This window comes from Dryobates pubescens, chromosome 7 (assembly GCF_014839835.1).
Source record: "Dryobates pubescens isolate bDryPub1 chromosome 7, bDryPub1.pri, whole genome shotgun sequence".
NCBI classification, from domain to species: domain Eukaryota; kingdom Metazoa; phylum Chordata; class Aves; order Piciformes; family Picidae; genus Dryobates; species Dryobates pubescens.
Genome location: NC_071618.1, coordinates 4,635,306 through 4,651,982, shown reverse-complemented (window position 1 = coordinate 4,651,982; position 16,677 = coordinate 4,635,306). Strand labels below are relative to the sequence as shown.

Below are 16,677 nucleotides of genomic sequence, written 5' to 3'. Positions count from 1 at the left end.
AGGGATCTCTAGAATTAAAGTAGCAAAGAATTGTGTTGAAGACTGTACAAGTTTGTTCAGCAGGGGAGACTGGGTGACTAATGTTATTTTCTGACTGGCACCTATAGAATAGTCTGAGTGTTCAGAGGAGGTATCTCTGTAAGCCATAACAGTCTTTTCTGCATCTCTCCTCTCTTTTCCCTACATCTGTATGGTCTTTGTGAATGTGTCTGTGCTGATAAATAATAGAGTGAGCCAAAATGCTTTAATAGCTCACAATGCTGCATTTTATTAGCTTGCTCCTAGGCCTTTTTTGGATTACTCAAGGGAATTTCTCTCTGGTTAATGTGCTGTAAGAAGGCATAGTCTTAAACTCTGAAGACAGAATCCAGTTAATCACTTGATCTCAGTGTCAGGGATTAGTCTCAAGCTGTCTCTAGCCAAGTAAGTTTTTCTCCTTTCTATAGGATATAATAAAATATTGTATGTGACTGACTGCCACAAGTCTGGTTAAGTAATGTGGTGGAAGTAGTCAGTCATAGTTAACATGTTTTTAATATTCAGAGTAACAGGACATCATAGGTCAGAGTGTACCATAAGTATTTTTAGGCAGTTAGTACAAAAAGGCATAGTTACTCAATGTGCAAAAAGGATTGTTTCAAAGGACATGCTAGTGAAATGGCAAATGGAAACAGGCTTCAGAATCTCTTATGTAGAAGAGTTTCTTTTGCAAAGATAGATCCCAGTTTTGCAGGCACAAATAAACTAAGCTGCACAGAAAATAGTTTTTTTCAAAGCAGTAGGCTGCACAGAAAAGCTTTGCTAGATAACACTATAAATAAAAAGTTACTCATTTTAAAAGACAACATTACACTGGTGAGAGGGAAATAAACAGAAGGGAGAATAGATACTGGATTCACTGTGGCTATGAGTAAGTGCCTATAGAGGATGTGTTGTTTTTTTGCTTTTTCTAGAATCCTGTCTATTTTCCAGCCAATACTGGGAAATACTGTAGCTAATGTAGTACAAGAGAGGCTTTTTGGTCAGCATTGTTAAATGAGTTGGTTTTATCTCGAGTACTATCTTCCAAGAGCCTCATTTTCTGTCCTTGTTATTAATGGCAATATCTGGAAAGCCCACATGAATTGCAATCCCTGCCTAAAGGAGTCCGTGTCCTTTTTAAGACAGAGTGGTGAGCAAAACCAAAAAAAAACCCCAAGCAACTGTCAGAGTGTTTATTTCCAGATACAGCAAATGCCCTGGGAATGGCTCTGTAACATGCTACTGGAAGTGCATGTTTGACATGTTACACTGGTGTGCCTTTTTAGCTAGCAGGAAATTACGTGTTTATTACTAGTGCATTTTGCATGGGAAGGGACTTAATGCTCTTTCCAGCATCTCTTAGCTAGAGTCAAGTGGATAATTTGAGGTTAATATTTTGGCTCTCTTGTGGATGCAAGCTTGTTGTGTGCCCAAAACTCCACAATTTTGTTTTTTCTATGGCACAAGTTACCTCCTGGTTACTGGTTGCTTACAATTTGGTTGCAAATAGAAGCGGTAATCATGGCAACTGAAACCCTACCTGCATTTAAGCAGAACTGAGTATTATTTGTCCTTCTCCATACTAGGAAGAGTTGGCTATTACCTATACCTATACCATGTGGTGCTTCCCATTTCTCATCACCAACTGTTAAAGTTGCCTTTTGACACTCACTCTCATCTGCAAAACAATAATGCTCTTGGTTTCACAGATGATCAGATTTCCCTGCAAGTTTCTCTTGTATGTGAAGCTACATTTATTTCCATGAAAAAATGTGTTTCTGTGTCTCTGCTGTGTGAAGTGTATATGAGCTGCAGCCTTCAGCCACAGATGTGGCTCTTTGTCTTCTAAGAAGATGACAAGCATTGGTCTAAGCCCTAGTAAAAGGCACTGGAAATACTGGATGTTCTATGTATCCTCTGAAGGAGTAATTGAATGTTTGCAACTCCAGAACATTGTTCTTGTGACTTTAGTTGCTTTGGTTGAATCGGCAGCACAAAGTTTGCTTCAGATCAAAAGTGTTTCCTTGTGACTGATACAAAGATGACTTTTTCTGGGAGGGTGGAAGACCAGAAAATGTGAGGAGGATGCATAGGACTGGGCTGAAGTTGGCACTTTCTTCTCTGCCTTATTGCTATCGCTATTGCATGATAGCATCTGTCTGTTTACAGTGCACCATACTGCTCTGAACTCACCAGCAGCCAAATGCATGCTTGAGCTCACAAAGACCAAACATCCTTCTTGTAGGCTTGTTTGTCCAAATGAATATGTCAATAAACCAAATGTGTCCAATGTGTGTCAATAAACAAAAAATACCTAGAGACAACTTCAGTCTGCAGTCTCTCGATGTTCAAATGTTTTGTCCAGACAGCTTCCAGTTTTACAGATTTGTTGCATTTTGCTTTGAATATTTGCAAAATATCATGCAGAAAGGACTTCAAGGAATGATAGAAGTGTTCCTTGGAAAAAACTAAGCCATCAAAGAGACTTGGATTCTAATGCATGTGTTTACACAGCCTAATGAGTAGAAGAGAGCTAAGAAACAGTGTTGATTGTGGTTAGAAATCCACTCATAGCATTCATAGAAATACTTACCTGAAGTGTTAAACTTCTCTAAATTTTGGAAATGCTGTCTTGGTGCTCTAACTGATGATTGTGAGACTTCAGTTATGTGCAGAAATGAATAAGTCCCAGGTGAAATAAGTTATTGTTGGAAGGGTACTACTGAAAAAACTCAGAGTTCTTGGAAGAAAAGGCACGTGCTGAAATCATCAGTTGCATGCACTGCAGTTTCCAGTAGTTTGGAGGAGAGGTTAGAAGTATTTAATGGTGAGAAAACAATAGATGTAACATCTGTAAGAGGGATCCCTAAAGACAGCTTTTGGACATGGCAGATTTAATTTCCACTCCTATTAAGGTAGTAACAATTCTTTTTCTGTGGCCTACAGGAAGGAGTTGAAGTGAGAGTTGCCAGAATATTCAATACCTTCGGCCCTCGAATGCACATGAATGATGGTAGAGTTGTCAGTAACTTCATTCTACAAGCTCTCCAGGGAGAACCACTGACAGTAAGTAATGGCAATGACCTCTCTGTGATGTGAAGAACTGATTTTGTTTATATCCTGTCTTTATGTACCATGAAAGAGGATGATCCTGTCCTAAAAATCTAGTCTTTCAGTATACCAAGTTCAGAACACAGAATGTTAGGAGTTAGAAGCAGCCTCCAGAAATCACATAGTCCAACCCACCTACCCAAGCAGGATCACCCAGGGCAGGCCATACAGGAACACATCCAGGCGGGTTTTGAGAGTCTCCAAAGATGAGACTCCACAGTCTCTCTGGGCAGCCTGTTCCACTGCTCCATCACCCTCACCATAAAGAAGTGACCTCCAGGGGTCCAAGTGCCAAGATCCCCATATTCCAAATGATTCTCCTAATTATGTTGACCCATACATAATGATTTCCAGTCCCTTACAGTGTCTCCTCACGTTGAGGTGGAACCTCCTGTGTTCCAGCTTATATACCTACCCATTGTTCTTTGTCCTGTCACTGGGCACCACCTAAAAGAGACTAATACCTTCATCCTGACACCTACCCCTGAGATATTTATAGACATTGATAAGATCCCCTCTTGGCCTTCTCTTGTCAGGACTAAACAGCCCCAGTTCTCTCACTCATTCTTCCTAGGAGAGATACTCGAGGCCCTCAGACATCCTTGTAACCCTAAGTTTTCCTTGTGTGATGTAAAAATGAAGGCTTTCAGCCTGTATCACATACTAGAAAATAAAGATAGTCAGGATGGGTGTTGTTACCGTTGACAGACTGGTGTGGCAGGACCTACCTCTATGCAGCTAAATACTCCTGCTGAAACAAGTTGCCACATCCAAGCTATTTGCTGTGAATGGTCTTTGGCTCTTGATAACGCTTAAGTAATGTCAGATCATTGTCTGGGAGAGCAGGAGCTGGCGCAGGCCAGTACTCTGTCTAAGATGCTGCTGGTAATTTAGCAATAAAGACAGCGCCTGACCTACACCCTGATCCTGTCTAGTTTACTGTTATAATACAATCCGTGGGATATTTCAGAGTGTCAATAAGAGATGTCTGGAGTCAGTACTGTGGGAGGGAATACTGAAAGCTTTTTTAAACAATTATTTTTGTACCTGCTGTTCTGTCTAGATTTTATCCAGAATGTAACAGAGGACAAAATAGAACATTTTGCCCAGCATCACTGTGCTGCAGGGACTAACTGTCCTACATTAAAAAAATACTAAATATTAAAAAAAAAACTAAGGGAAGTTTTTTAGCTGACCAGGTCAAATAAAATCAACTGTCAGCAATAAGCAGTAGTTGAGATGAAAAAAAATGTCACCCTTGTGTCGTCACAGAATTTGGCTGACTGGGACACTAAGTGTTGAGCTTTTTTAGAAATTGAATGTGTTGACAGTCTCTTTAAAGTAATTGTTCAAATGAAGTAAATAAACTCTTGAGAAATCAATCTCCTTAATGTGAAGAAATTGCAGCCTATGCTAACGTGCCCATTGTTGCTTTGTATTGCTGTAAAGGAAGGGCTTATTAAGAGAAACTGGGAGGAGGAAACTGCATTGTATTTTCCAGCCACTGCCTGTGAGGCAGAAAAGGTGGACACATGGATGACTTCACAGAAATCATGCACAAATAGATAATTCTCTAAGTCTTATCCTATAAACCAAAAGAAAACAATCACGGAGCTTTATACACACACACACAAAATCTGCTTCCTATTTGCTTCGAGAGTCCATCAAGCTGTCAATGTGCTCTCCTAGTGCATTTCTCTCAGAATCAGTTGCTGGGTAAACCTCAGGCCCCTACAGTTACCCAGTGCCTACTGAAATGTGAGCCCTTTTGGTTCTGAATTGACCTCAGAAAGCAGCAGGCTTACCAAATGACAGATGATGGCCTGTACACCAATTGTATTGTCTTTCCTGAAAACAAACATGCTTTCTGCTCTGTCTTCCTAAAAAGCTTTTCTATCGTAGCAGATCGATGGTAAGATGCACGTGTCTCAAGCGAAACTGAAGAGTTTTCACCTCTTCAGTATGCCTGTTGATAGCTTTCAGAATTTAAATATTCCTATTCTATGGAATTTAATATGGCACACAATTCAACTGTGAAAAAAATCACCTGATACTGTCATATACACTCTTAGTAATAGTTTTATGCCTGTTTCAGCTTAAACAGCATACTTGCTCCAAAGCAACATCTCATAACCTGAGAAAAAAAATCTGATTTTTTTAAGTTTTATTTTATCTGTCCTGGTTGCTTTAAATGCTTACAGTGCTACTTTTCTTGACAGTTTTTTAGAGACCACTAATGTTTGGTGGTCTCTTTGAAGCTGACTGTTGTTAATGAATGAATAAAAATTATTCATCATAACCACATCTTAGTAGGCTGAGGTTTGCTTTAAATATTTGGTGTTCTTTGCTGGCTGAGTGCATGCTGCAGCCTCTTGCAGTGTTCCAGGAGAGGACAAAGCAACACTGTCCTACATCCCTGGGAATGTTCCCTACATTCAGAGTTCTGGTTAACAAATTGCCTGAGGTTACGTTTACCAGAGACATGGAAGGTTAAGAATACCTTCAAAGAACCAATATTCTGCCAAAGGCTCTGCACGCACAACGTTTTCCTTTCCTTTCCTGTAACGTTGATCATGTTTCTCCTTGAGACATTTTTCTAGAATAGTGAGGAAAAGATTATTGGGCTAGAGAGGACTTTTATGTTACTTTTCTTATTTTCCTCTGGTTTTAGGTCTATGGACCTGGAACTCAGACAAGAGCTTTCCAGTATGTCAGGTAAGCCTTGTTTGTACTCTCTGATGTTTACTTAACTTGATGGGTCTTTGAGCTTGGCCAACTTAGCCTGGAGAAGAGAAGGATCAGGGGTGACCTCCTTGCCCTCTACAACTACCTGAAAGGTGGTTGTGGACAGGAAGGGGTTGGTCTCTTCTCCCAGGCAACCAGCACCAGAACAAGGGGACACAGTCTCAAGCTGTGCCAGGGGAGGTTTAGACTCAAGGTGAGGAAAAAGTTCTTCACTGAGCGAGTCGTTCATCATTGGAATGTGCTGCCCAGGGAGGTGGTGGAGTCACCGTCCCTGGAGGTGTTCAAGGGGAGATTGGACGTGGCACTTGGTGCCATGGTCTAGTTGTGAGGTCTGTTGGGACAGGTTGGACTTGATGATCCTTGGGGTCTCTTCCAACCTTGGTTATACTGTGATACTGTGATACTGTAAACTTTGCATACATTTGCATTTTAGCAAAAGAAATTCTGTCCATCCTTAGGCCAGCCTTAATTTCAGAAGGGAGACAGTGAAGCTTTTAAAAGTTCCAAAACAGAAACAAACAAACAAAAATTAGTTGAATATTGACATATTAATGTATTCTTCCCTTCAAGGGACAGCAGCTAGCAGGCAGGTGAGTTTGTAATGTTGAGCAGTTTGTCACTCCCTGCATTTTAATGCAATGCTGCCACCGTGTGTCTTTGGCCATGACGTGGTCAGCACATCTGCTGTACATCTATGCATCTAGGGGAAGGAACTGCTTTGAAGGGTGTATTGCTGTAGTTAATGTTTGCAGTGTAAGCAGTGCCAGAATGTTATTTTCTCAATGAAAAAGTGTATCTGTTCTTTAGAATCTTTTGTTCTGTCATGCTAGCTGAACTTCCATGTCAGTCTTCTGGGTTTTTTTAATCATTCTCCAGTTGGAAATGTTCTCTACCTCTGCTAAAAGTAATAAGGGCTATAAGGATAAGTAAAAGACAGTCCTCTCTTATGAGGTAAGACTGAGAGACCGGGTGCTGTTTGGTCTGGAGAAGAGAAGGCTGAGGAGACCTTATTAATGTCTGCAGATACCTGAAGGATGACTGTCAGGAGGTTGGAACCAGTCTCTTTTCAGTGCTAGCCAGTGATGAAGCGCAATGAATGGAAGCTCAATCACAGGAAATACCACCTTAACACGAGAGAAAAATGCTTTACAGTGAGGGTGTTGGAGCACTGGAACAGGCTGCCCAGAGAGTTGTAAAGTCTCACTCTCTGGAGATCTTCAAAACCTGCCGAGACACATTCCTGTGTGACCTGCCCTAAGCGGTCCTGCTTTGCAGAGGGATTGGATTCAATGATCTCTTGAGGTCCCTTCCAACCCTTAGCATTCTATGATTCTATGAATAACAGCAATTTACAGACATTATGGATACCCCATCAGTTCAAAGTAGCCACTTCTTACCTAATGGTTGTAAGTCATAATGAAAGGCATCTGGATTTGCATGTCCAGTGGCAAGCTGCTAAGATTGTTACTGATAACATTGGGTTATTTTGCTGGGGAGACCAAAATACTGATTTTTAACAAACTTGGTTTAAGATTTTCTGAAAGCAAGAAAGCAATTCAGACTGCAGAGCCAGGTGGTGGTGTCCTGTGCCTCTGTATTACAACCTACTCTGTTGTTGTGAACGTTAGAAATAGGCCGCTAAGTATGCTTGGGTACTGGAGGGAAGAGGAAATATTAATTGTTTTTTAGTAACTTGACTGGTTTTTTATATTCTTTGATACACTTCAGTAAGCCAAGGTATCCCAAAGATAATTACTCTTCCAAAATAACTTCCAGTTCAGTGTATCTTAAAATGTAGACTGTGTAACAAACAGCTGAGAAAACGTGCATCCATTGAAGTATACACTGTAAATCAGATTTCAGTATTCCTTGGTTACCTGATCTGCTTTACTCGAGCTCTAAGGAGGCAATTCTTTTTTAGACAAAAGTACTGCTTACAGGGGAGTGGAAATTGCCTCAATCTGTTCTTTTCTTTGTAGTGATCTCGTGAATGGATTGGTGGCATTGATGAACAGCAACGTCAGCAGTCCTGTCAACTTGGTGAGTATCAGAACTTTGCTCTACTGTGTTTAGTTTGCAGTGGGCAATGGCACCTGTTTTCCTCCTCATCACTGATGCTGATTTGTAGAAGAAAGAAACTCAGCAAACAACCCACCTCTTCCCATGATGAATAATGTAGTCTTCCATGTTATTTTCTTTATACATAGGAATATTAAGCCCCGAGGCATTGAGATCACATAATTCCAAAAACAGAATGAATTTTCTGGTGTTTTTCATTTGGTTTAGTAAAAAGATCTATGTAATTAGAATGGGGGGGGGGAAGAAAAAAAAACAATTGAGTGGGAACACAAATCACACCAAGGAAATGACTAGTCTGGTTTTAATGAAAAAAACACTGAAGGAATACTTGCTTCATACTAGCTTTGACTAGAGGAAAGTGAGATAATAACTGATGGAATAAGTTTTTTATCTTGATTAAGGCTACTTAGAAGTTAGCACTTACACTCAAAAGATTTTTGTTCTGTCCCATTGGTTGTCAGCTTGTTGTCAGCAGTGGATATAAGAACAGGAAAAGAGTGCATGTGCCAGGTCATTTCTGCATATGCCAACTTCTGACAAATCAGATGTTGAACTCTGCAGGGCAGTTGTTCACTAGAATTTCCCTTTTTTACTGTGGCCATGAATTAATTTCTATGTTTCTATCCAAATGCTGATATTTTAAAACATCATCATATATTTTGTCTCCAGAAAACTCAGTATTTAAATCTGCATGTCCCTCAGTGTTCAGCGGTAGGACAAACAAGATGTAATAAAAATAGATTTTTCCATAAGGTAGGGAATGGAGGGAACTGATTCTGATGAAGGTGTTTTGGGATTAAATAAATGAGGCAGGAATTACAAAAATATAGTTATCTTTAATTTCCTCAAAACCCCACCCCAAAATTATATACAAAACTGATTACATTTGTTTACAGGTTCTACTCAGTCATGAATTCTACAAAGATGCTTATGGGCAAGTTTAACACAATTTAGAGAATTCAGAAAATGGAAAAGGCTAAGCCACAAAATAGCTTTGCCCCACTTATAAAACCAGAGGCAATCCAGGACCCTAGGGAAAAGCTGAGAATGCCGGTTTTACTCAGAGGAGAGAGCAGGAATTTGGAGATGGTCCCTAGGGTCTGTCTTCCGTGGCAAGCTCCAGAACTGCAAGTTTATAATCCAATGTGTGGATAATGCGGCACAAATCCAAAGGGAAAAAAGGGACCCACTGAAACTAAAGTGTCCTCAGACACAGCTCCCATGAGGCAAACTCATGTAGCAGCACTGTCTGAGCAATGCAGGAGAAGCCACACTACCAGCCTGTTCCAGCCACCAGCCGCAGTTTTACAGCGGGCTGGGTCACTCCAGCAGCAGGCAGGGAGCAGATCTGGGGAGCAGCCAGGTCTAAGTGATGATCTCTCTAATTTTGCCACAAATCCAGACTGAAAGCAGAGCAAGTCCAAAATGAGCACCGAGAATGATCCCAAAATGAGAGCCCAGACTGCTTTTAAGATTTTCCTAGACGATGTGTCCAGTGCCAAATTATACTAGGCACGAAGAACCCAGCCAATCACAATTCCAAATCCCAGCGCAGGCTTCTCCCACGGGTGAATACATGTGCGGGACCTCAGCTCCCAGCAGGAAGTGTGGGCACCTTTTTACCTGTCCCACAGCAGGAGGGGAAGGCAATTTCGTACCTTTGTGGGGTGAAGAGAGGTTTGGAGCACCCTGCAACAGAAGGTGAGCTAGTGCTCACAGGAAGCCTTCAGCATTTCGTTACGAAATGTTGATCAGGAGTTCACATGCAGGTTTTGTTAAAAAGAAAACGTTAAGAAAAGGATTATTTTATAGGAAAGAAACTAGCCCTTATGCATATTGATATGTAAACCCTCATAAAGGCAGAAGTAATTATTTGCTGCTAAAATTCGTTTTCTTCCCTAATTTTGGATGAACTGAGAATATTGTATACTACTTTGTTACATCCTCTCTCCTCAACTCATCAGAGTCCTTGAATCCGGATTTCAAACTGATGATGTGGTTATGCGGCCCGCTGAATTGCATATGCCTTTACTGTGCTTGAGGTTTATTACCCTGTTCTCTGCAGACTGATTTTTTGGGCCCCATTGAACTACCAAGGCAAATGTAATGGCAGGAGACTTTCCTGATGAGTATGGAGCTTCTCAAAGATCTTTTGTTTTTTCATCAAAGCAGGAATAAGGTGTAATGTTTAGTTTTGTCAGAAAGAGTTTAACATGACCCTGTTAGAAACATCTCATGTCAGAAAGCTAGCATGTCATTAGGTATTTAATTGTTATTGTAATGAATATCCCTCCTATTTCTAGGGAAACCCAGAAGAGCACACTATCTTAGAATTTGCCCAGTTAATCAAAAAACTTGTTGGTGAGTATGATAAGTAATTCATAATAAAACTGCTGTAATACTGATTATTACTTAATTGGTGTGTGCAATATATGGATAATTTAATAGGTCTTTGGATTTATTTGTAACTTTATCAAAGACATTTAATTGTATCCTGGTCATATAATTAAATATTAATAAGATAATCCAAATGCTCTCAATTACAAGTAAAATACTGCATGAACAGTGGAATGAATATCTGTGCAATCTGTACTTATTATTTTGCATGACATTTATGCATTTTTAAATTTGTTTTGGCACGAGGGCAATGTGTAAATGAAATGTAAAACACCTGAGAGAAAACAGCTGGTTTTTCACACTGTTCTCCTCCAGCTACCATTAAAAACCTCCTGCTGTGGTGGAGTCTTTCTATACTTTTCATTGATCTACCAGTGACTCTTGCAAGGGCTTTCTGCACTTCCCTTGTATGTGACTGGGAGGAAAACACAGTGACTTTCTCTTCATTCTTGCTCTGATACCTGTAGCAAATCAGAGTACTCAAGGATGGAAGCAAAGGTCTGTGCTTGGTCTTCTACTGTGACTTCCTAATGACATGAAACATACTGATGCCATTAGCTAAGGAATTTTAGTCTATAGGTTCCAGAAGTCCTTCTGAAGAGTCTGAAAAAGACAAGTTCAAACATACAGTACAGAAGCTGATGCATGTGATGTTACTGGTAGAGGACTGTTCCCTCTGGAAAACTTCTATGAATCCGGAGATCAGGGAAGGAAAGTGAAAATCATACCACCAAACTTACCAGGCACCTATAATAATTGTTACCTCCATTTGTCTGCTCACAAATGGATCTGTTTCAGTCTTCACAAATAGGCAGTATGGTTTTACATAAAATCCCACAGTAGCATGACATATAAACCATTTGCTAGATTTGGTGTGAGAAATTGTTCGGTTTCTGTGTGTTGTCATGAAGAAAGGCAAGTTCTGTGTTGTCTATTCAAATCAGACTGGAGAGTCTGGGCAAAGAGCAAGTGAAGCCCTTTTACAATGCAAAGCACTAACAGAATCACAGGCTGGTTGAGGTTGACAGGCACCTCTGGAGGTCATTTGGTCCAACCCTTCTACTGCTGGCAGTCGCACAGGACCATGTCCAGGTTGCTTTTTAGTATCTCCAAGGATGGAGACTCTAGAGTCTCACTGGCAATCTATGCCAGTGCTGGGTCACCCTCAGAGTAAATCAGCATTTCTTGATGGTCAGAAGGAACCTCCTGTGTTTCAGAGGCCGACTGCCACTGGTCTTGTCACTGGACACCACTGAAAAGAGCTTGGCACCCTCTTCTTTACTCCCCTATCAGATATTTATACAGATACATAACGTCTCCCTAGGCTGAACAGTCCCAACATTCCTAGCCTGTCCTCATAGGAAAGATACTTCAGTCCCTTCAATAGTCTTAGGAGCCATTCATTGTATACTCTCTTCAGTATGACCATCTCTCTCTTGTACTAGGGAGCCCAGATGTGGATCCAGTACTCCAGATGTATTTCATCAGTGCTGAGTAGAGTAGGAAGCTCACCTCTCTTGACCTGTTGGCAGCACTCCTCCTAATGCATCCCAGGATATCTTTTGCCTTCTTTGTGGCAAGGGCCCATCACTGGCTCATATTAAACTTGCTGTCTATTGGGACCCCCTGGTCCCTTTCCTGCTAAGCTGCTGTCCAGCTGGTTGTCCCCCAGCACATACCAGTGCCTTGGAGTTGTCGCTCCCCATGTGCAGGACTTTGAGCTTCGTATTGAACTTCATGAAGTTCTCACAAGCCTCCTGCTTCCTTTCTTGGGGTCTGTCTGGATTACAGCACAACTCTCTGGTGTATCAGCAGCTCAGTATTGACCCTTGGGATCACTAGTTGTCAGCCTTCAGCTGGGTCACCACCCTCTGGGCCCAGCCAGTTTTCAATCCTCCTCAGTGTTTATTCATCCAGCCCTCAATAAGGTTGTTATAGGAGACAGTGTCAAAAGCCTCATTGATGACAAGGTAGATGTTATCCACTGCTCTGGTCTTGGCTACTAAAGTGGTCATTTCATTGTAGCAGGTTATTAGACTGGTCAAACCTAGCTTCTTTTTTGTGAATCCATGCTGAAAGCTTTGTGAAATGCTTTGTGAGAGTCCGTGTTGCTTTGGGACAGCTGGTTCACCCAGGTGTTGCCTGCAGTGTAGCTGTTTATGGAAAGCATTTCAGTGGTAGAATTATGAAACAGAAAGCCTTAACGGTCCAATAGGTATGGAAGATGTAAATGCAAAGCATAGTGAATTGTGGATGATAATGCTCAGTTTCTTGTTTAATAGGGAGTGGGAGTGAAATCCAGTTTCTCTCAGAAGCACAGGATGACCCTCAGAAACGAAAACCTGACATCAGAAAAGCCAAGTTATTGCTTGGCTGGGAACCTGTGGTATGTACAGCTGTATTGCCGTTGTGTGTGAAAACTTGGGGAGGCAGAAGGGGGTAAGGGAGGACCACACGATAATGATTTGTTTTCCTTCTCAGAGTATCTGCTTAGTATAAGCTTCAGGACTGCTGTTTAAAAGACTGTGTCTTGTATATTGTTGTAGCTTATGATTCAGGAAGTGCTGGATGAGACTGTGTGGCCTGTACCATGCAGAAGAGCATGTTAGCATTCCTAACTTAAGTAGGAAAAAAACCAAAACCAACCCAAAGAAACAGAACCCAACCACGTTTTTAGGATAGGCATTTTAACTTAGTTCACTTGCATACTAAGATGTTTTTACCTTTCTGTAAGCCCAATGAACCCTTTGAAATGCGTGGCACGTAGTTATGGGTGCTAATAAGGGTTGCTGCAGTCCTCCTTCCTGTTTTACTCTGGTAACACAGATTATGGAAGAGAAAACTTTGCTTTGATTTTCTTAAAATATTTTTAGAAAATTTTTGAAGTCTATTTTTATGGTGCTCTGTGGCATCACTGTAACCAAAAAATTTGGTTGGAGTAACATGGTGTAGTATGAGCACTAGAAAAGTGTTCCAGTTTTCAGTTTGTTTAAAGGGAAGTACATTAAACTCAGGTGAAAGAGAAGCCAACCAGATTTGGGGTTGCTTATTATTATTATTTATTTATTTCAGCTTTATTTTATTTCATATTCTGGTGAGTTATGGTCTATGGGTGTGTGGGTAGAGATAAGCTTGAAATGTGTTCAGGGTTTGTCTCACATTTCACCACCCACAAACCCACAGTAATGTCTGTCCACCTCTAAAGCTTAGTTTCCAGCCGTCTGAGGCAATGTCAAGATTGTGGTTGTTCTGCACAGCAGTTGCACAGGAAATGCAAAATGCCCATGCTTGCTGTTTTTTGCTTCCTTAACCTTTTTGATAAAGTTGTCTGTGGAAATGTGTAACCAGGCATAGCTAGTAAAAGCTGCTTGATTCAGGGAGGTAAGGTCTACTTAATGCCCAGAAAGGTTGTGACTTTCTTAGCCTGCTCTGCATTCTAGCTAGCACAGTGGCTTGCAGGATTTTTTAGATTTGCAGACCAATTTTTTTCCAGGAAGCATGTGAACCTATCTAGTAAATGCAAGCCTATTAATAGAAAAAGGAAGCTCCAAATCCCTCTGGAAGGATTCACAGAGGCACCAGATATTAATAGACTGTGTCTGAAAGCACAGGAACTATGGCAAGTGTTACAATCACAAAAGGTTTACAACAGTTACCTTTTATACTTCTGACCTTTTGTGTTCAGCACAGTCAGTACCAAAACTTACTCTGAAGGACAACGCAGTGTTGGTACATCAAGGTGATTAGGTTTTGTGCTGCTCTTTTATCCTCTTGTGTTGATGGTGGTGTCAGCAAGCGTATCTGAGCAGATGGCTTCTGGGAAGAGCAGGCTGTATGTCTGTTGTTCTGTCTACAAGTTAGAGTGTTTAAATACAGGCACAGAATACCAAAAAAAATAACAATTACTTGTATAGGATCTAAAAATACCAACTGAAGATACTGGATGATAATTTGTATCCCTTTTTCTGTGTATCAGTGGAGCTCTGAAGAAATAAATAAAAACTAAAAGAAAACCCCACCACCTTCATACCTTTCTGTGATAGCATTCCATGAGATTCTGCAAAAGAGGATCTTTAATCAGTAAAACAGAAGGGGCTTAGATTTCTGTGTGCTTATCTCTTCCAATGCATTATGAATCAAAAGTAGAATTATGTAAGTGTTCTGACACTGAACAGACGGATCATAACCATCCGATGAGATTACAATTTGTTGTGGTTTTGGCTGGGCACATCAGAAATGTGTGTGTTGTGTTTAAAAGCTAACATGCATTAGCAGTGCAGAGATGTAACCAGTATGTGGTGCTGTTAATACTTCTATTGGCTGTGAGTGAAGCTTCCCAGCAGTCATTTGATAGCTGTATGAAAAAAGATAACTGTTGTGAACTTAGAGTGAAATTATTCTCTCTTCACTTTTGGGAACAGGTCCCACTGGAAGAAGGTTTGAATAAAGCAATTCATTACTTCCGTAAAGAACTTGAATATCAGGCAAACAATCAGTATATCCCCAAACCAAAACCTGCAAGGATGAAAAAAGGAAGAACAAGACATAACTGAAGACTGTTAGTTGGACAGGAAATTCCTTGCTTGACATTTGACAGATGTGATTTTTTGTTTGTTTGTTTTGTTTTGTTTTGGGAGAGACTTTGAAACAGGTATCATGAAGAACAAACTGGAATTTCATTCTGAAGCTTGCTTTAAAGAAGTGGATGTGCCTAAAAATAACAAACCATTATTCCCCTTCCCCTGCAAATCTTGCCTTGCACTTTTTAAATCTGTCTTTTTATGTAAAATAGAGTAGAAGCATCTTTTAGTATCTTCAAGTTTTATATCTTGCTGTGAGATCATTTTGTTGTGACTGTCCTTGACAGTTTTATTTACTGGTTTCTTTGTGAAGCTGAAGATAAACACAAATGGGGTGGAAAATGCCAATTTATTTATAAATGGGAACTATAAAATATGGTATGTTCTACTATGCATAAGAGAAAGCTAGTGGTGTTGTCAGGTGACAGATACTGACATCTAAGCATTGAGGAGTTTGAGAGAATTCTGTATGAGAGCTTTATGTATTCTTTAAAGGAGAGATTTTTTTCCAAAGGTTTAGTTTTAGTTGTACACTTGAATTGGAGATATTTTCATTGATTACCATGGATAAGGATATTTTGAATCACTACTGTGTTGTGCATACTCTGGGAATAAAGTTAATGTATTATTGGTTACAGTGGTTGAATATGCTATTTTAATAAAATATTGAAACTTCTATTTACTAATTTCAGGGTTTTACTGTGGGCACTTCTCTGGCTTTAAACATCTGTGCATTTATGGTGTGTTAATTAGAAAGTAATAGTCTGTAAATAATTGACTCACAGTTAATAACGTTGATTTTTCACTGCTTGTCTCTTAAGAGATAAATTACAGGTTGCAGAATGTCTGTTGAAATAGACTGGACAAAACCATCAGGATTTATTCCAGTTGAGATGGTTGATATAGTTGATGCTGGAGTACAAGATATTCTCAAAGTGTAGCCTCCCTAATGGAGGAAATGTTCCTGTTTCAAGCAGTTATTGTATTGCCAGTAAACACTTTCAGCTTTGATGATGATGTCTGTCGTATAAAAAAACCCCAACAAACTACCCCAAACAGACATAAAAACCATTGCCTTTCATTTTTAGTAGTTCCCCTTTATTTTTTAATACTTAACACTAAATACCCAGGAAGGGATATTGACAAAGTTTTTAAAAGGTATTGTGGCTTAGTGCCACCCAAAATTAAAAATCCTATATCTCATAAAGCAAAATAAATTGACTTTATCTCATTAAAGCTTGGTGTTTTATTAGCTTTTGAGTATCTTTAGATGGATGGTTGAAGTGGGCGTTACCTGTAGCAATGACCTGATGCCCAGACCAAGAGAAGATTGTGAGAGCCATGGTGTGTAGGCCACCTTGTCTGAGCGTACCATTCACCAGAGCCTCATGATGCTTTCAAGGCTTGGGAGCCCCATCTAGTCTGTCTGGTATAGTTCCCCAGGAGTCCAGCAGTTCTGGGGCTGCTGTGTTCATTTGTGTGGCCTGCCTGGACCAGGTCTGCAGTGATCCTTTTAAGACAACACTGTTTCTTCCCTGCTCACACAGGCAGGTTTTTCTTCCAGTGGAAATCTGCCATGCAGCTAAGATGGAGAGCCAAGGATCATTTTCCTGTCTGGACTCAGATGCCAAATTCAGGCATTACACATTGCCTCCATCTTTTCACAGCAAAGCAGCTTGAGGTCTTTTTGTTTGAAGCTTTTTTTCTAGGTACTGCTAGGGCATTTATTTCATACTAAATTGCC

At 40.3% G+C, this 16,677-nt stretch overlaps 1 protein-coding gene across 1 annotated transcript in view; it reads left to right on the top strand.

The window, feature by feature from the left end:
* UXS1 (UDP-glucuronate decarboxylase 1) overlaps positions 1-15,972 on the top strand; it is a 60,431-nt gene extending 44,459 nt beyond the window's left edge. The window contains exons 10-15 of the mRNA XM_009911428.2: positions 2,968-3,087; positions 5,804-5,847; positions 7,857-7,917; positions 10,260-10,317; positions 12,636-12,739; positions 14,775-15,972. Coding sequence (XP_009909730.1) covers positions 2,968-3,087; positions 5,804-5,847; positions 7,857-7,917; positions 10,260-10,317; positions 12,636-12,739; positions 14,775-14,906 — 519 coding nt within the window. The 3' untranslated portion in view covers positions 14,907-15,972. The remainder of the gene's footprint in view (positions 1-2,967; positions 3,088-5,803; positions 5,848-7,856; positions 7,918-10,259; positions 10,318-12,635; positions 12,740-14,774) is intronic.
* The last annotated feature ends 705 nt before the right edge of the window (positions 15,973-16,677 follow it).